Source organism: Episyrphus balteatus, chromosome 1 (genome assembly GCF_945859705.1).
Source record: "Episyrphus balteatus chromosome 1, idEpiBalt1.1, whole genome shotgun sequence".
Classification (NCBI taxonomy): domain Eukaryota; kingdom Metazoa; phylum Arthropoda; class Insecta; order Diptera; family Syrphidae; genus Episyrphus; species Episyrphus balteatus.
The window spans coordinates 23,396,274-23,409,988 of NC_079134.1; the positions used below are offsets into that span (position 1 = coordinate 23,396,274).

Here is a 13,715-nt window from a genome sequence, read left to right on the forward strand (position 1 = left end):
CTTAACGGTTAAAGCAATTAATTTGATGCCAGGGAACTTTTTATAGAACGTTTAAGTCCCTACAAGAAAACATCTTGCTAATTTAAAAATATTGAATTTTCAGTGAATTAGAAAATTTTGAAATTGAAAATTGATTTTTTAATTTTTTCTCGATTTAAATCGTGAATAACTTCTTTAGAACTCAATTTAGGGAAAATTACTACAAGACCTTTTTTGTAGTGAATTAAATTTCCTATAAGAATCTATCGTGGTTTTATTTTTCTATTCACTTATTTGCTCATCACAAAATTCCAAAGTGAAACAGTCAAATTGAAAAAACACTTCGATTTAAAAAGCTTAATTACTCGAATACGGCTCGTCTGACGAAAATTTTCAATTAGATCTTTTTTGTAGGAAATTTAATTTTATATAAGAAAAAATGAACAGAAATTTTGTTTACTTTGATCGTCTAGCAGTTCTGTTGTAAAACATCATATCATGTATAAAAATAAAAAACACCGATGATAGACCTCTTAAAATTTTTTTTAACGGCTCAAATTTTCACCAAATTTTTTTTCATCATCCTGAACAAGATTTTCGAAGTAACTTTCAAAAAAAAAAATATTTTTTTTTTTGGCCCAGTCTAATATTTATTTGTAATAAATACAATTGTTCTCATTACCCACTTTGATAGAAAATGCAATTTGCAGCCAAAAATTACTTTAAATCAAATTCTTTATTGTTTTATCCACGTTGAAAAAAAATGGTTAAACTTATCGTTTTTTGGAATTTGACTCCCAATTTCTTTTTCTTCTCAAATTTATGAAAATCTTTTTTCTAGATTGTTTTTTTTTTTTGTTAACTCAATTCCATATATTTTATTTGTGCATGAACAATCAGTTCTCTTTTTTATTACTTTTTTTCAAACTATTAAAACCATTTACTACAAAACCAATTTTTTTCTGTTTTTTTAGCAGAATTGTGGCCCCGAAATCCAGTGGATCGATAACCAGCGTCCACTCTTCACAGTAACATTCCGCTTGGATTCAACTGTCCTAACAGCCGATCAACATTTACATAATTTCTTTGCTCATGCGGAGAAACTCCTTGAAAGTGGAAAAATCTCAGCTATACCAGCCGAATCAGAAACATGTAAAATTCTCAAGGCTGCTCATGCAATTCACATAACCTCACTTATAACATTCCTGCCAACAGTTCTTAATGAACTATTTACACTGCTTGTTAATACTACAAGTGAAGAAATTGGTCTCAATGTAATACGCCTACTGACTAATATCATTCACATGGTTATTGAAGAAGCTGGAAGAAAAGAATTACTCGCTTCATATTGCAAGTATGTCTTTTATGCACCAAATTTCAGTCAGAAAGGACTAGGAAGTCAAACAAGAACTGTTCATGGTGAATTATGTCGACATTTGCCATCAATTTTACATCCTAACAATACAGACTTTTTAATTGTCAATAAATTCATGAAGTATTCTGGGATCTTCTTCGATATTGTGATTAAGAGCATGGCTCAGCATTTACTTGACACCGGAAGAATACGAATGCATCGAAATGAGAGATTCCCAAAGGAATTTCCAGCCAAGATTGATTCCCTGATTCAAGTATTGGTGCCATATTTGATTGCCCGTTACAAGGATCTTCCCATAGAGACCCAACAACTGAACAAATCTTTGTCTGTGTTTGTCAAACGATGTCTGACTTACATGGATCGAGGTTTCGTCTTTAAATTGATCCGATTTTACATGGAGAGCTTTGCTCCCGGTGATCCTCGCACTCTTCAAGAGTTCAAATTCAATTTCCTTCAAGAAATCTGCCAGCACGAACATTTTGTTCCACTAAATCTGCCATTCCTTTTGAATCCTAAGAACCGCCCACCAGAAATGATGCATCATTTCACTCTATCCGAGGATTTCTGCCGGCAACACTTCCTCTCTGGGCTGATGTTGCAGGAAGTCAAGAGTAGTTTGAATGAGATGGCCAATGTGAGACGCCATGCTTTGGGAATATTCAAGAATCTTCTAGCCAAGCATGAGCTAGATGACAGATACCAAAATAGAGGACAATTGGGACGGATTGCTTTACTCTATGTCCCCTGGTTGGGCATAGTTCTGGAGAATCTCAACCGAATCCCTGATCTTATGGAAGAAGGCGCCCAAAAGCAACCATTTGGAGGTGAAAATGGTTCGTTCACTCAGAGAATCTCATCGAGTAGTAGTTATGTCTTCTCCAAAGACATCGGAGTCACATCCTCCGCCAGTACTCCACGAGCTCGCAATCGAATGACCCTCCACATTGAACATCCCAATCCAATGCGTGGTTCAATGAACATCAAAGACTCCAACTATCTAGCAGCCATAGCTGGACAAATCATAACCAATGGCAACTCGGAGACATCCCTCAACTCCATCAACTCAGAATCTGGTTCCAATGACACAACTCATATTCACAATGATAATGAAGTTGCCCTCCGGAACGGCCACAATCGTTCAATAAGTGTCACTCAACCAATGACAAGAAGTGATAAATTCTCTGCGATAGAAACTAAAGATTTGCTAACAGCGTTTCTCTTTGTCATAAAGCACCTGGCCCAGGATCAGATGATTGGATGGTGGCAGAATTGCACTGAGACAGAAGTTGTATCATTCTTAACCATCCTTGATCTGTGTCTAGTCCATTTCCGCTATGTGGGAAAGAAAAATTTAGTCTTGAATGAGGATTTGGGGAAGAGTAGTCGTCTAGCTAAAGCGAGTACCCTGCCAGCTCGAATGGCACCACCAAATTTAGAAAATGGTAATGCTCATGAAACAGGTACGCTGAATCTCACACAGAATCGAGAAAATCTAGTCGAAGAAACAGTTCGAAGCCAGTTGGCGCTGTATGAATCGAACTTTGCCACAGAAGTCGGAATGATTATTCTCGATTGCATGGGTCTTTATTCGATACAATTCCGGGACAAGCTTAATGAGAGTTGTGTGCTCCCAAAACTAGCTAGAGTCTATTTGCGATATCTTCAGTTGGGTCAATCGGAGAATCTGTCCAAACATGTATTCGCTGCGCTGAGAGCATTCATTAACAACTTCTCTCCAGCGTTATTCAAAGGGAATGCCCTTCTTTGTGGCCAAATGGTCTATGAGCTTTTAAAAGCCTGTGACAGTAGATTAGTCACTATTCGGCACGAATCCTGTGCTGTACTTTATTTGCTGATGCGAAGTAATTTCGAATTCAGTGGAAGAAAGGGTCTGACGAGAGTTCATCTGCAAGTTATCATTTCGGTATCGCAGATGATTGGCAATGTGATTGGACTGAATAATGCCAGATTCCAGGAATCTCTATCCTTAATCAATAGTTATGCGAATAGTGATAAAGCGATGAAGGGAACTGGATTCCCAGTAGAAGTAAAAGACTTGACACGGCGGGTGAGAACAGTTTTGATGGCAACAGCACAAATGCAAGCCCATCATATGGATCCAGAGAGATTGCTTGAATTGCAATTATCTTTGGCGAATTCATATGCATCCACGCCAGAGTTGCGACATACTTGGCTCATTACTATGGCTCGAAATCATGAACAGAATGGAAATATCTCCGAAGCAGCTTGTTGTCATTTACATATTGCTGCTCTTATGTCGGAGTATTTGAAGCTTAAAGGCGTTGGTACGATGGATTGGGGTGCAGCTGCATTCACTGCCATTTCGAGAAATATTCCCCGAGATGAAAAAGGTTTGAAACTTGATTCGGGAGCACAGGATTCACAATACACTGAACAGATGATGTTGGATCAGTTGAAAGAATGTGCAGACTATTTGGATCGGGCTGAGCGTTTTGAATGCTTGGGACCGTTGTATAAATTGATTTTGCCAATTTATGAGAAGAGACGTGATTATGTTGCTTTGGCACATTCCTATGAACATTTAACACAATCTTATAATAAAGTAGTGGAGGTGAATCGATCTGGAAAAAGAATGCTGGGACGGTTTTATAGAGTGGTTTTCTATGGACAGGTGAGTTGGATGGAGGTTGTTTAAATGACTCGTGCTTAAAATAGAATGCTTCTTATTCGCCTACATTTTTGATGGTTGTTTTTTTATGCTTAAGAGTAGTTTTAAAAATTATCTAATTTATCTTATTTTCTATCTTAGATTTACTTCGAAGAAGACCATGCTGTTGAGTTTGTTTATAAAGAATTTAAGCTGACTTCGCTTAGTGAAATTTGTGATAGACTCTATAAACAATATAAAGACAAATTTGGAGCTGAAGTTGTCAAAATGATAATGGATTCTTCACCGGTAAGTTTTTTTCATATAAAAGGCCAAGTAAACAGTACGTTAATATATACAGCAATAGGAAAGAATATCAGTTCCTAATCCTTGAGGAAAAATTGATTTGTTTTCTATTTTTGAGAGTTGAGAGTTAATATTTTTAAAATGCTGTGAAATTGATCAAACGATAAGTCCTCATCCAAAAAAATACAATTAATTTGGTAGAAACACCAATAATTACACTTTTTGTTGGTGTCGCCCTAAGTTTGTCCCCGAAAAATTTATGTTTAATCAATATACAAAATTTTAAAATTTTCGAAAATCAGTTTTGAAACTAAATGGATTTTTTCGTTTGATTTCTTCATCGATTGGAAACTGTAACTTTTCTAAAACCCTACACAATTTCTTTTCTCAGATAACAAAAAATACGGAAATATTCATCAAACAAAAATTGAAACAAACAAAATTGATTTGCAAATTCATGGTTTCGGAATGAAAAGGTGTAGTATGCAAAAGCCAAATTGGATTTTCATAAAAAAAGTTTTAAGTGAATTATTAGCTTCAAAAAAAAGTTTTCCAATTTGCATATCCTTAAAATGCATAAGCGGTGTTCTAACACTACATAGCCTCATTAAAAAAACTCTGTTTTTTTATTTTTCACATGAAAATAAAATGAAATGAAATAAAATGAAACACCGTTTTTTTTTATTTAGAAAATTCAATCATCGTTGGTTGAAAATTGATTGAGCTAAAATGACTGAACATCGCCCATTCCATTTGAAAAAATAAAAATAAAAAATATTTACGCTTTTTATCCAGTATATCTTTTTTTTTTTCTTGAAACTTGGTGAGTCTTAATGGTTCTTGATAAAGTTTATGTTCTAAAAGTTTCACGAAAAAATAATTAAGCGTAGCCAAATTATTCACAGATAAAGACGGTAACGGAGAAGACGAGTTCGCGTTTCCGATAAATTATAAACAATCGGCAATATGTCTTCTCCGTTACCTTTGAATGGCCGACATCCAAACAATTTTTTTTTGTCGTTAAACTTAAATGTTAGGATAATGGTTTGGATCGAAAATAACGAAACACGCCTTTTTAATTTACTCAACAAGACCAATAAAAGTAAATTTTTTTTACTTGCGATATAGGTACTATGTATATATCAAGTTATACATTCCTACAAAAAAAAAAGTTGAGATAACATTTTTCCATGACATTACGATGGTAGAGAATGCTAAAAAAGTGGTACCCGGAAGTCCGTCTGTCTGTCTGTCTGTATAAGGAGCTACAGCCTAAACGTATAGACCGATTAATGTCAAACTTGGTATGTAGCGTTATTTGGCGACTCTCCAGAGTGGTTTTTGGAATTAATTTTTTTGGACCAAAAATAACGGTACTTGTCATATACCGATTTTAGTAAAATTGAAATATCTCGAAAACGGCTTCAACGATTTTGTTTAAAAAATTCAAGTGTTAGTTTTAAGCTAAGGTCTATCTTTCAATGAAAACATTTTTTTTGAAAATCATTATTAACGGTACCTGCCATAGAACCGTTTTTTTTCAAATCCGATTATCTCCGAAACTACTTATTCGATTTCAACGAAACTTTTTTGTGAAGAAGCATATATATTATTTTTGGATTTTTAAAAAAAATTTGAAAATTTTTTTTTGAAAAATCAAATTTTCGAAAACGGGACATTGAATTTTTTTAAAATTTTGTTTTTAGATGTTGATTAGTGATTTCTACAAAATGGCATACCAATTATATTTTAAAACTTTTTTTCCAAAAAATTATTTATAAAAAATTAGTGTTTTAAAAAACGGCTCTAACGATTTTGAAAATTTTTTTTTCTAAAAATGCATGTTAATATATCAATCAAAACTGAATACTTGTTTTGGAGGGCAATTTAATTTCAGATTTTATATTATTTTTTTTTTTAAACGAATTTTATTTTTTTTTCCAAATTTCTATATAAAAAGTCTTAAAAATTTAAGCAACTTTAACTCTAAGAGCAAGTTCTTGCGACCCAGTCGTTCATTTTATTTCTTTCAGAGAAACGATTATTGTAAGCTTATTGTCAAAAACTAACAATTTTGTCAATCAAATGTCTTGAAACATTGTTGATTTTGACAAATAGTGTCTTTAAATTGCCATAACCATGTTTTTTTTTTTGAAAAAGTTACATGTATTTTTATTAAATTTTGTTACACTTTGTAATAAAACTCTACATTTTCGAATGAACATTTTTTGGAATTATATTTGTTTAACAAATTTTTATTTTGCACTAAACATGTTTTGTAAATAAATTTCCATTTACATAAGTTTTATTTTTTTTTAGATTTTTAATTGATTTGTATTTTGTCAAAACAGCAAATTGAAAAAAAAAGCGAAGTATGTAATTTTGGGGAACAATTTCAAACATTTCCGTTTCAATTGAATATGTGGCTAATATTTTAAAAATCTGTATAAATCGTCTTGTATTCTGTCCATAGATAAAATCATTAAAATTGATTGACAATAATTGACGACGGTACAATTTTTGCAATGGGTGAACGTCGAAAAAAACGTTTTTTGTCTTTAAAACCAGATTTTGATTGAAAATAAAGTAACAACTCTATTTTTTCATTTTCAGTAGGTATCACCTTATCTTTCATTTGACACCAATTTAATTTTTAACCTTATTCAACGGGCGGCTCTGCACTGTTAGTAAAAATGATGAAAAAGCATTTCCAAAATAAATTTAAGTTTATGAAAATTACACTCTGACATTAATTTTTTATTAAGCTCCAAAGAAAATGCAAAAATAGCATTTAATTCCAATCCTGAGAACTGCCTTTTCACATCCAAGGTGTCATCAATAAGAATAATAAACCTATTATCGTCGGGCGTTAGTTGTTCGAAATGTTCGAAATTCATAAGAAACTTGTCTGGGAAATCAAGGTATTATGACTTCTAGATACCAAGTAGTACCTACCTTACTAAATAATGCTATTTATGTCTGTTTCAATTTAATTCTTTGTAATCTGTTAAATTAAAATGTTATCTAATGTTTTTTTTTTTCATTATTTCAAAAATCATAAATTCAAAATTAATTTAAAAACATTCACCTGTTAAGCACTCACTACAGCTCCCATATAAAAATCCCCCATACCAATAAGCTACGACATACCGCCATACCGGAAATGAAATCTTTACACATCAAAAATTAAAATGTCTGTTCTCTAAAAAAATATCTTCTAATTCAGAACAAAAATCTCAAAACAAGATTTTCCACTTCAATAGAACATGCCTCCGTGGCGCAATCGGTTAGCGCGTTCGGCTGTTAACCGAAAGGTTGGTGGTTCGAGTCCACCCGGGGGCGGCTATTTTTTTTTATTTTATTTTTTTTTTTATTTTCAAAAACATTTCATATCAATTTTATTTACAGGTCGATGTGAATGCATTAGATAGCAAACTTGCTTACATTCAAGTAACCCATGTCATCCCTTATTTCTGCAAAGATGAATTAGACAATCGATTGAATGATTTTGAACAAAATCACGATGTTGATACATTTATGTATGAAACACCATTTACAAAAACTGGTGGTGCTCGTGGTAATGTTGAAGATCAATGGAAAAGAAAAACTATCGTTACAAGTAAGAAAATTTAATTTAAATATTTTGTTTTCATTAATTTATTCAAAAATGATTTAATTTCTTTCAGCTACATATTCATTTCCATATGTTCTGAAAAGAATTCCCATCAAAGACCGTCAAATAATCGAACTAAGTCCAATCGAAGTTGCCATCGATGAAATGCAAACTAAAGTTTCCGAATTGGAAGAAGTCATTCTTCCACCAGCCGATGTTAAGAAACTCCAACTGCGCCTGCAAGGCAGTGTTGCAGTCACAGTCAATGCTGGTCCATTGGCTTATGCTTCGGCATTTTTGGATCCAAAAATTTCAGATAATTTCCAAATTGATCGAGTTGAAGATTTAAAAGATGTTTTTAGGTAAAATTTTTAAAATTAGCCGAATTGAGTAATAAACTTATAAGATATAATTTTTTGTAGGGACTTTATAAGCGTTTGTAATACAGCCCTCCAATTAAACGCTCGCATGATTTGCAGCGATCAAATTGAATATCATTCCGCATTAAAGGACAACTATCAGAAACTCTGCACCGCATTAAGTGAGCTACTCGATGAGCCTTTTACTCCGCTGGACGAGAGTTGTAATAGCACGCAGCATCGCAACAGCATGGCTTTATTCAATGCAATCAGTGGCGCTGCAAATAATTCAAGTACAGCTTAGACAAAAAAACAAATAAAAACAAACTAATCAAGCTATTAAGCGATTAAAAAGATAGTAGATTAACCCAAGAGATTAATAATTAATTTTTGACAACACATTAAATAAAAAAAAAGTAAAAAATAGCACAAACACCCTAACAATAAACTAACCCCATCCCGTAGTATCAGTCTTTTAGCTTCCATCCCACCTTCCCACTGTGTTTTGTTTTTAGAAAAATGTAATAATGGAATGTTATTTTCAAAAATATGTTTTGTCTTTGAAGAAAAATCATAAACTATTTGTGTTGCATGATTGATGATTGTTTTATGTTCTTATAGGTTTTGGGTTTTCAACGTTTGATATAAAATAGTTTGTGTGCCACTCTACGTGGACACTTAATACTAAACTACATCCAACAACCCTCTGCCAGTTCCAAAAAAATAAATACAAATAAAAAAACTAAGTCAACGCACAAAAATAAAAAAAAAAATAAATGTTTATCCCGAACAAAAATTATCCTCAAATATCGTAAATGTGTTAATTTATATCGTAGATTAAATTAAATTTATAGAAATATGGATTGGGAGCAAAGAAATAATCAATATAGTAGGTAACAGTAAATTGTATACATATTTAAAAAAAATTAAAAAAAAAAACAAATAATTTTTCAATTTAATTCTATATTTTTGTTGTTTTTGTATTTTTAACATTGTATTTTTCTTCCTTTTTTGTTTATAATTATTATGATAAAAATCGTATAATAAATATTTATGTAGATATCGTGTAGACTTTTTGATATGAACAAAAAATATAAAATAAAGAAAAAAACACAAAAAAAAAATGTTTAAAACATAAAGTTAGTAATTAGCTGAGATGATGATGGTTTTTCTGTCTGATTTTGTAATATTTGTTTTTTTTTATTAATTTGTTATTATTATGCGCGCATGCACATCTGAGAGATGTGTTTAAACAAAAATATCCTATCTGTGGTCCATTTGATTAAAAAAATACAAAAAAAAAAACTAATGAAATTCTATATTTCTTTTATAAATATTATTATTTTTTATTTTTATGCTTCCTAAAATATAATTTATATATAAAATACATTTTGTACCCTTTTCCTAGTCATTTAAGAATATATATTATTTTAAATGTAGATATGTTTATTGTACATTATTTTGTCTTGTTTTACTATATTTTTTAATTTAAGTTTTTTTTCTTTCTTTATCTATCTTCTCGAATGTATATTTTTTCTTTTTTGTTTTATTAAATATACCTAATATAAGGCTATGAATATAAATGTATTTTTTCTTGTATTTTTTACTTCTCAAAGAAATTTTGAATAAGTTTTTTTTGTCTATTTTTAAATACATTACTTTTTATAAAACGTAATAATATTTATTATTATGAATATACGTACAAAATTAAAGAAAATAATAAATTAAAAAAAAGAGTTGCTTATCAAATTTAATGTAATTCCAATACAAAAATAAACAAAAATATAATATTTAAAATATTAATTATATTAGTGTCTTTTAAAAAGCTATTCATGTTGTTTATTTTATAACTTTTGGTTTCGAAGAAAAAGAAAATAATAATTTATTTGCGTATTATTATTATTCGAATATTTATAAAGAATACAAAAAATAATACAATTAAACAAATTAAAAACAAGGTATCGATATCGAAATATGAATAATAATTATTATAGATGTGGATTAAATAATAGCAAAAAAAAAAATAGGAAAGAAAAATGACAATGGATGAAATCAACTTTATATACGGATTTATTAGATGATGATAATAATAAATGTTTTTTAAAAATAAAATAAAATTATTGTTTTCATTTCACATAACGCAATTCGTTGGTTATCGTTTTAAGAGTTTTAATATCAAACAAAAAAGTTTTAAAAGGACCCACATGATTCGTTTAAAAAAGCTTATAATATGGGGTTCTTTTAATTGAATCGTAAAGATAAAGGGCCTTAAAACTTAGAAAAAATATGAGGCATCAGGTTTTGTAATTAAAAATTTGAACTTTAATTAATTATGGATGTAAAAAAAAACATTACATTACATTACATATTAATCTAATCCGAAGATAAATCTACGGACTAGACACACACTACAGCTTCGGAAACTTAGTCCATTTTGCTGATACAGCACAAGACATTAATACAACAAAGAGAAAGACAAAGAAAGAAAGAACAACAGAAACACATATAACACATAACTACGTGGCACAGAGGGGGAGACATCGTTGACAATTGTCTCATGTTATCGCACAGGTGGCTTCAGTTAAGCTGGCGATTTAGAAAAAACTTCTGAGTCGACCGTTGGGTTCGAACCCACGATGTCTGGCTCTGAAGTCATCTACTCATTCCTCTGTGCCATGGCCACCTGCGAAAAAAAAAAAAAAAAAAAAAAAAAAAAAAAAAAATTTTTCATAACTTAAAATGTTTAAAGGAAAAATGCTTTCACAGGTCAATGATATAAGACTTTAAACTTTAGTTAAGGGCCATTCCGCCTATAGACGACCTTCGGCATAATTTCTAAATTTCAATATTTGTTACTTTTTTGTAATAAAAACAAGTAAAATAACGGGTTTTAATAAAAACGAGTAAAAATGAAGCGAAATTTAACAGAAACATTTGTTTTATTGAGCTTGGGAAGGCTTTAATGCAAAAGAGTCGGTACAAACTGCAAATGTAATGGCTGGTAATATTTACAGGTTCAAAATTATAAATTTTGTAGCTAAATCAAAAATAAACAGGTTTAAATGTAACCTTTCAAGTTAAAGTTTAATTAAAATATTTTTGTACGTATTTTGTTTGTAAATAAACTTCGAATGAGAATAAATATTGCTCTCGCGATAATGGAATTGCCCTTAACACTTTATTTTTTACTAAATATTGTGCAGGCATATAATTTTTCTCTTCACAATAGCAGAAAGAATTTTTGTTTTCGTTTAATTTATTTTATCTATCAAGTAATATAGTATCTAGATGCTGGCTTTCCTTTTATAGTCAACACCAACGAAAAAGTAATTAATTAATTAGGATCAATCTAAAAAAATATATAATTAATTATAATGATCCTTCACTCTCATTCCAAAAGAAGACTTTTTGCCAAGTTTAATATTTTCATCTTTACCTTTATTATTATTTTGTGTTTTAACCCTTTCGAACCCAAGCTATGAAAATTAATATTAAAAAATTTTTTTTCGGTATTATAGGGTCAAAAACATCACAACTAAGAAATATGAATAGCAAAAAGTTATTTTCCAAAATAATAAATAGCAAAACTAATGTGTTTTTCTCATGTTACATGTAAGCAACATGGCAACATGCACTGCCTATGACCACCAAAAAAAGTCGGAGAACTGAGATAATAACTTTTTATGAAACTATAATGTATGCTACTTCTTCTAAGCAAAAAAACAAAACACTTTCTGCATTAACATTTTTTATATCTTTTTTTCAAAATTATGACCATATATAAAAAAAACTTTTTTTTGCAAAAAAAAAAATGTGAATTTCAGTCCCTTTCTCGATAAAAAAAAATTAAAGGTATGATATTTGACTAAATTTTTGTAATAATCCAGTAACTAGGCATTATTATCTTTCAATTAAGCCATCGTAACCTAAAAAATTGTTTAATTTAATATTTTTTACGAATTTTTAAAAAAATGTTACATGAGAGTAACGCTGGGGCCGAAAGGGTTAAGAGAGTAGAAAAATAATATAACCGGCAATTACACTAGTCAACAAAATTTAACTTTTTTTTTGCCACAAGAACCAAAATATACTTTTCTAGTAGTTTTTGGGGTGCTGATTCCGAATCTGAAGTCGGAAAAATTTGATTGGCCTCCGTTTTTTAAATATTTCCGTTATAAAATGCCAAAAAACGTCATTTTGGCTGTTTTCGAGATTCTGTTTTTATGTGGGGTAATTCATTATAAACAAATTTGTAACGGTTATTATAACAACATATATTCTTCTTTCAAAAACTGTTTAAATTTTCCCGATATCTCTTTTATTGCTCGAGATATCTTAAGTTTCATTTAATAATCCAAAGAGAAACTAAACTTAATCTATAGTATAAGTTACTGGTCACAGAATTTTTGCCACAAGAACCAAAATATACTTTTCTGAAAGTTTTCGAGTTGCTGAACTCAATTCCGCAATCGGAAAAATTCTATTAGCCACCGTTCTTGAAATATAACCGTTATAAAAAAAAAAAACTCTTTTTTTACATTTTATAACGGTAATATTTCAAGAACGAAGGCTAATAGAATTTTTCTGATTGTGGATTCGAGTTCAGCAACCCAAAAACCTTTAGAAAAGTATATTTTGATTCGTGTGGCAAAAAAAAGTTTAATTTGGTTGGCCAGTGTTGTTTCTGATTCAAAGACCGCTACTTAAATTTTAAATATATCGGGCAATAAAAGAGATATCGGAAAGATTTAAACATTTTTTGGAAGAATAAAACTAGCTCTTATAGGCAACGTTACAAATTTATTCATAATGAATTACTCCACATAAAAACATAACCTCGAAAACAGCCAAAATTACGTTTTTTGACATTTTTTAACGGTAATATTTCAAAAACGAAGGCCAATCAAACTTTTCTGTCTTCAGATTCGGATTCAGCACCCCAAAAATTATTAGAAAAGTATATTTTGGTTTTTGTGGCAAAAACCTTGTTGACCAGTGTTATCATATGATCAATATAAAAAAGCTTGTTTTTCTCGAAAACGTGTCCAACTATTTTGAATAAAAACAAATCTGTAGGTTTTGGCAAAAATGATCCTAATTTCGTAATAAAAAAAATGTTTGCTGCACTGTTAATTACCGTACATTTTATAGAACCGTTTTCTTGATTTAAAAATTTTTCCTAAATAACTGAACCGATTTCAAGGAAAATTTTTATACAAAAGCGTTTGAGTATTGTAATATTAAATTTTTTTTTTTTTTTAGTTTATTTTTTAAAAACGGGTTGATGAATGTTTCTGAAATTTTATTTCAGTTTGACGATTAATACCAAATTTTTCAAAAAAAATTTATTTTATCTATAAAAACCCATATAAAAAAAAACAACAATAAAAAAAAATATTCTTAATATTCTTAATAAGAAGCTAAATTGGAGATCGAAACCGTTTAAGAAGTTTT

At 30.2% G+C, this 13,715-nt stretch overlaps 1 protein-coding gene and 1 non-coding gene across 7 annotated transcripts in view; both read left to right on the forward strand.

Moving 5' to 3' along the window:
- Positions 1-9,038, forward strand: part of LOC129909772 (dedicator of cytokinesis protein 9) — an 87,885-nt gene extending 78,847 nt beyond the window's left edge. For 2 of the 6 annotated variants that reach the window (XM_055986863.1, XM_055986844.1), the window contains 6 exons: positions 954-4,007; positions 4,146-4,292; positions 7,698-7,908; positions 7,976-8,264; positions 8,325-8,554; positions 8,883-9,038. In XM_055986863.1, the coding sequence (XP_055842838.1) occupies positions 954-4,007; positions 4,146-4,292; positions 7,698-7,908; positions 7,976-8,264; positions 8,325-8,554; positions 8,883-8,914 (3,963 nt within the window). In that variant the 3' untranslated portion in view covers positions 8,915-9,038. Of the gene's footprint in view, positions 1-953; positions 4,008-4,145; positions 4,293-7,697; positions 7,909-7,975; positions 8,265-8,324 lie in introns of all 6 variants that reach the window. The other 4 variants (XM_055986855.1, XM_055986871.1, XM_055986848.1 and 1 more) reach the window with 3 other exon arrangements.
- Positions 7,558-7,631, forward strand: Trnan-guu (transfer RNA asparagine (anticodon GUU)). The gene has a single exon. It is a non-coding gene; the product is annotated as a tRNA-Asn (tRNA).
- Positions 9,039-13,715: the final 4,677 nt, after the last annotated feature.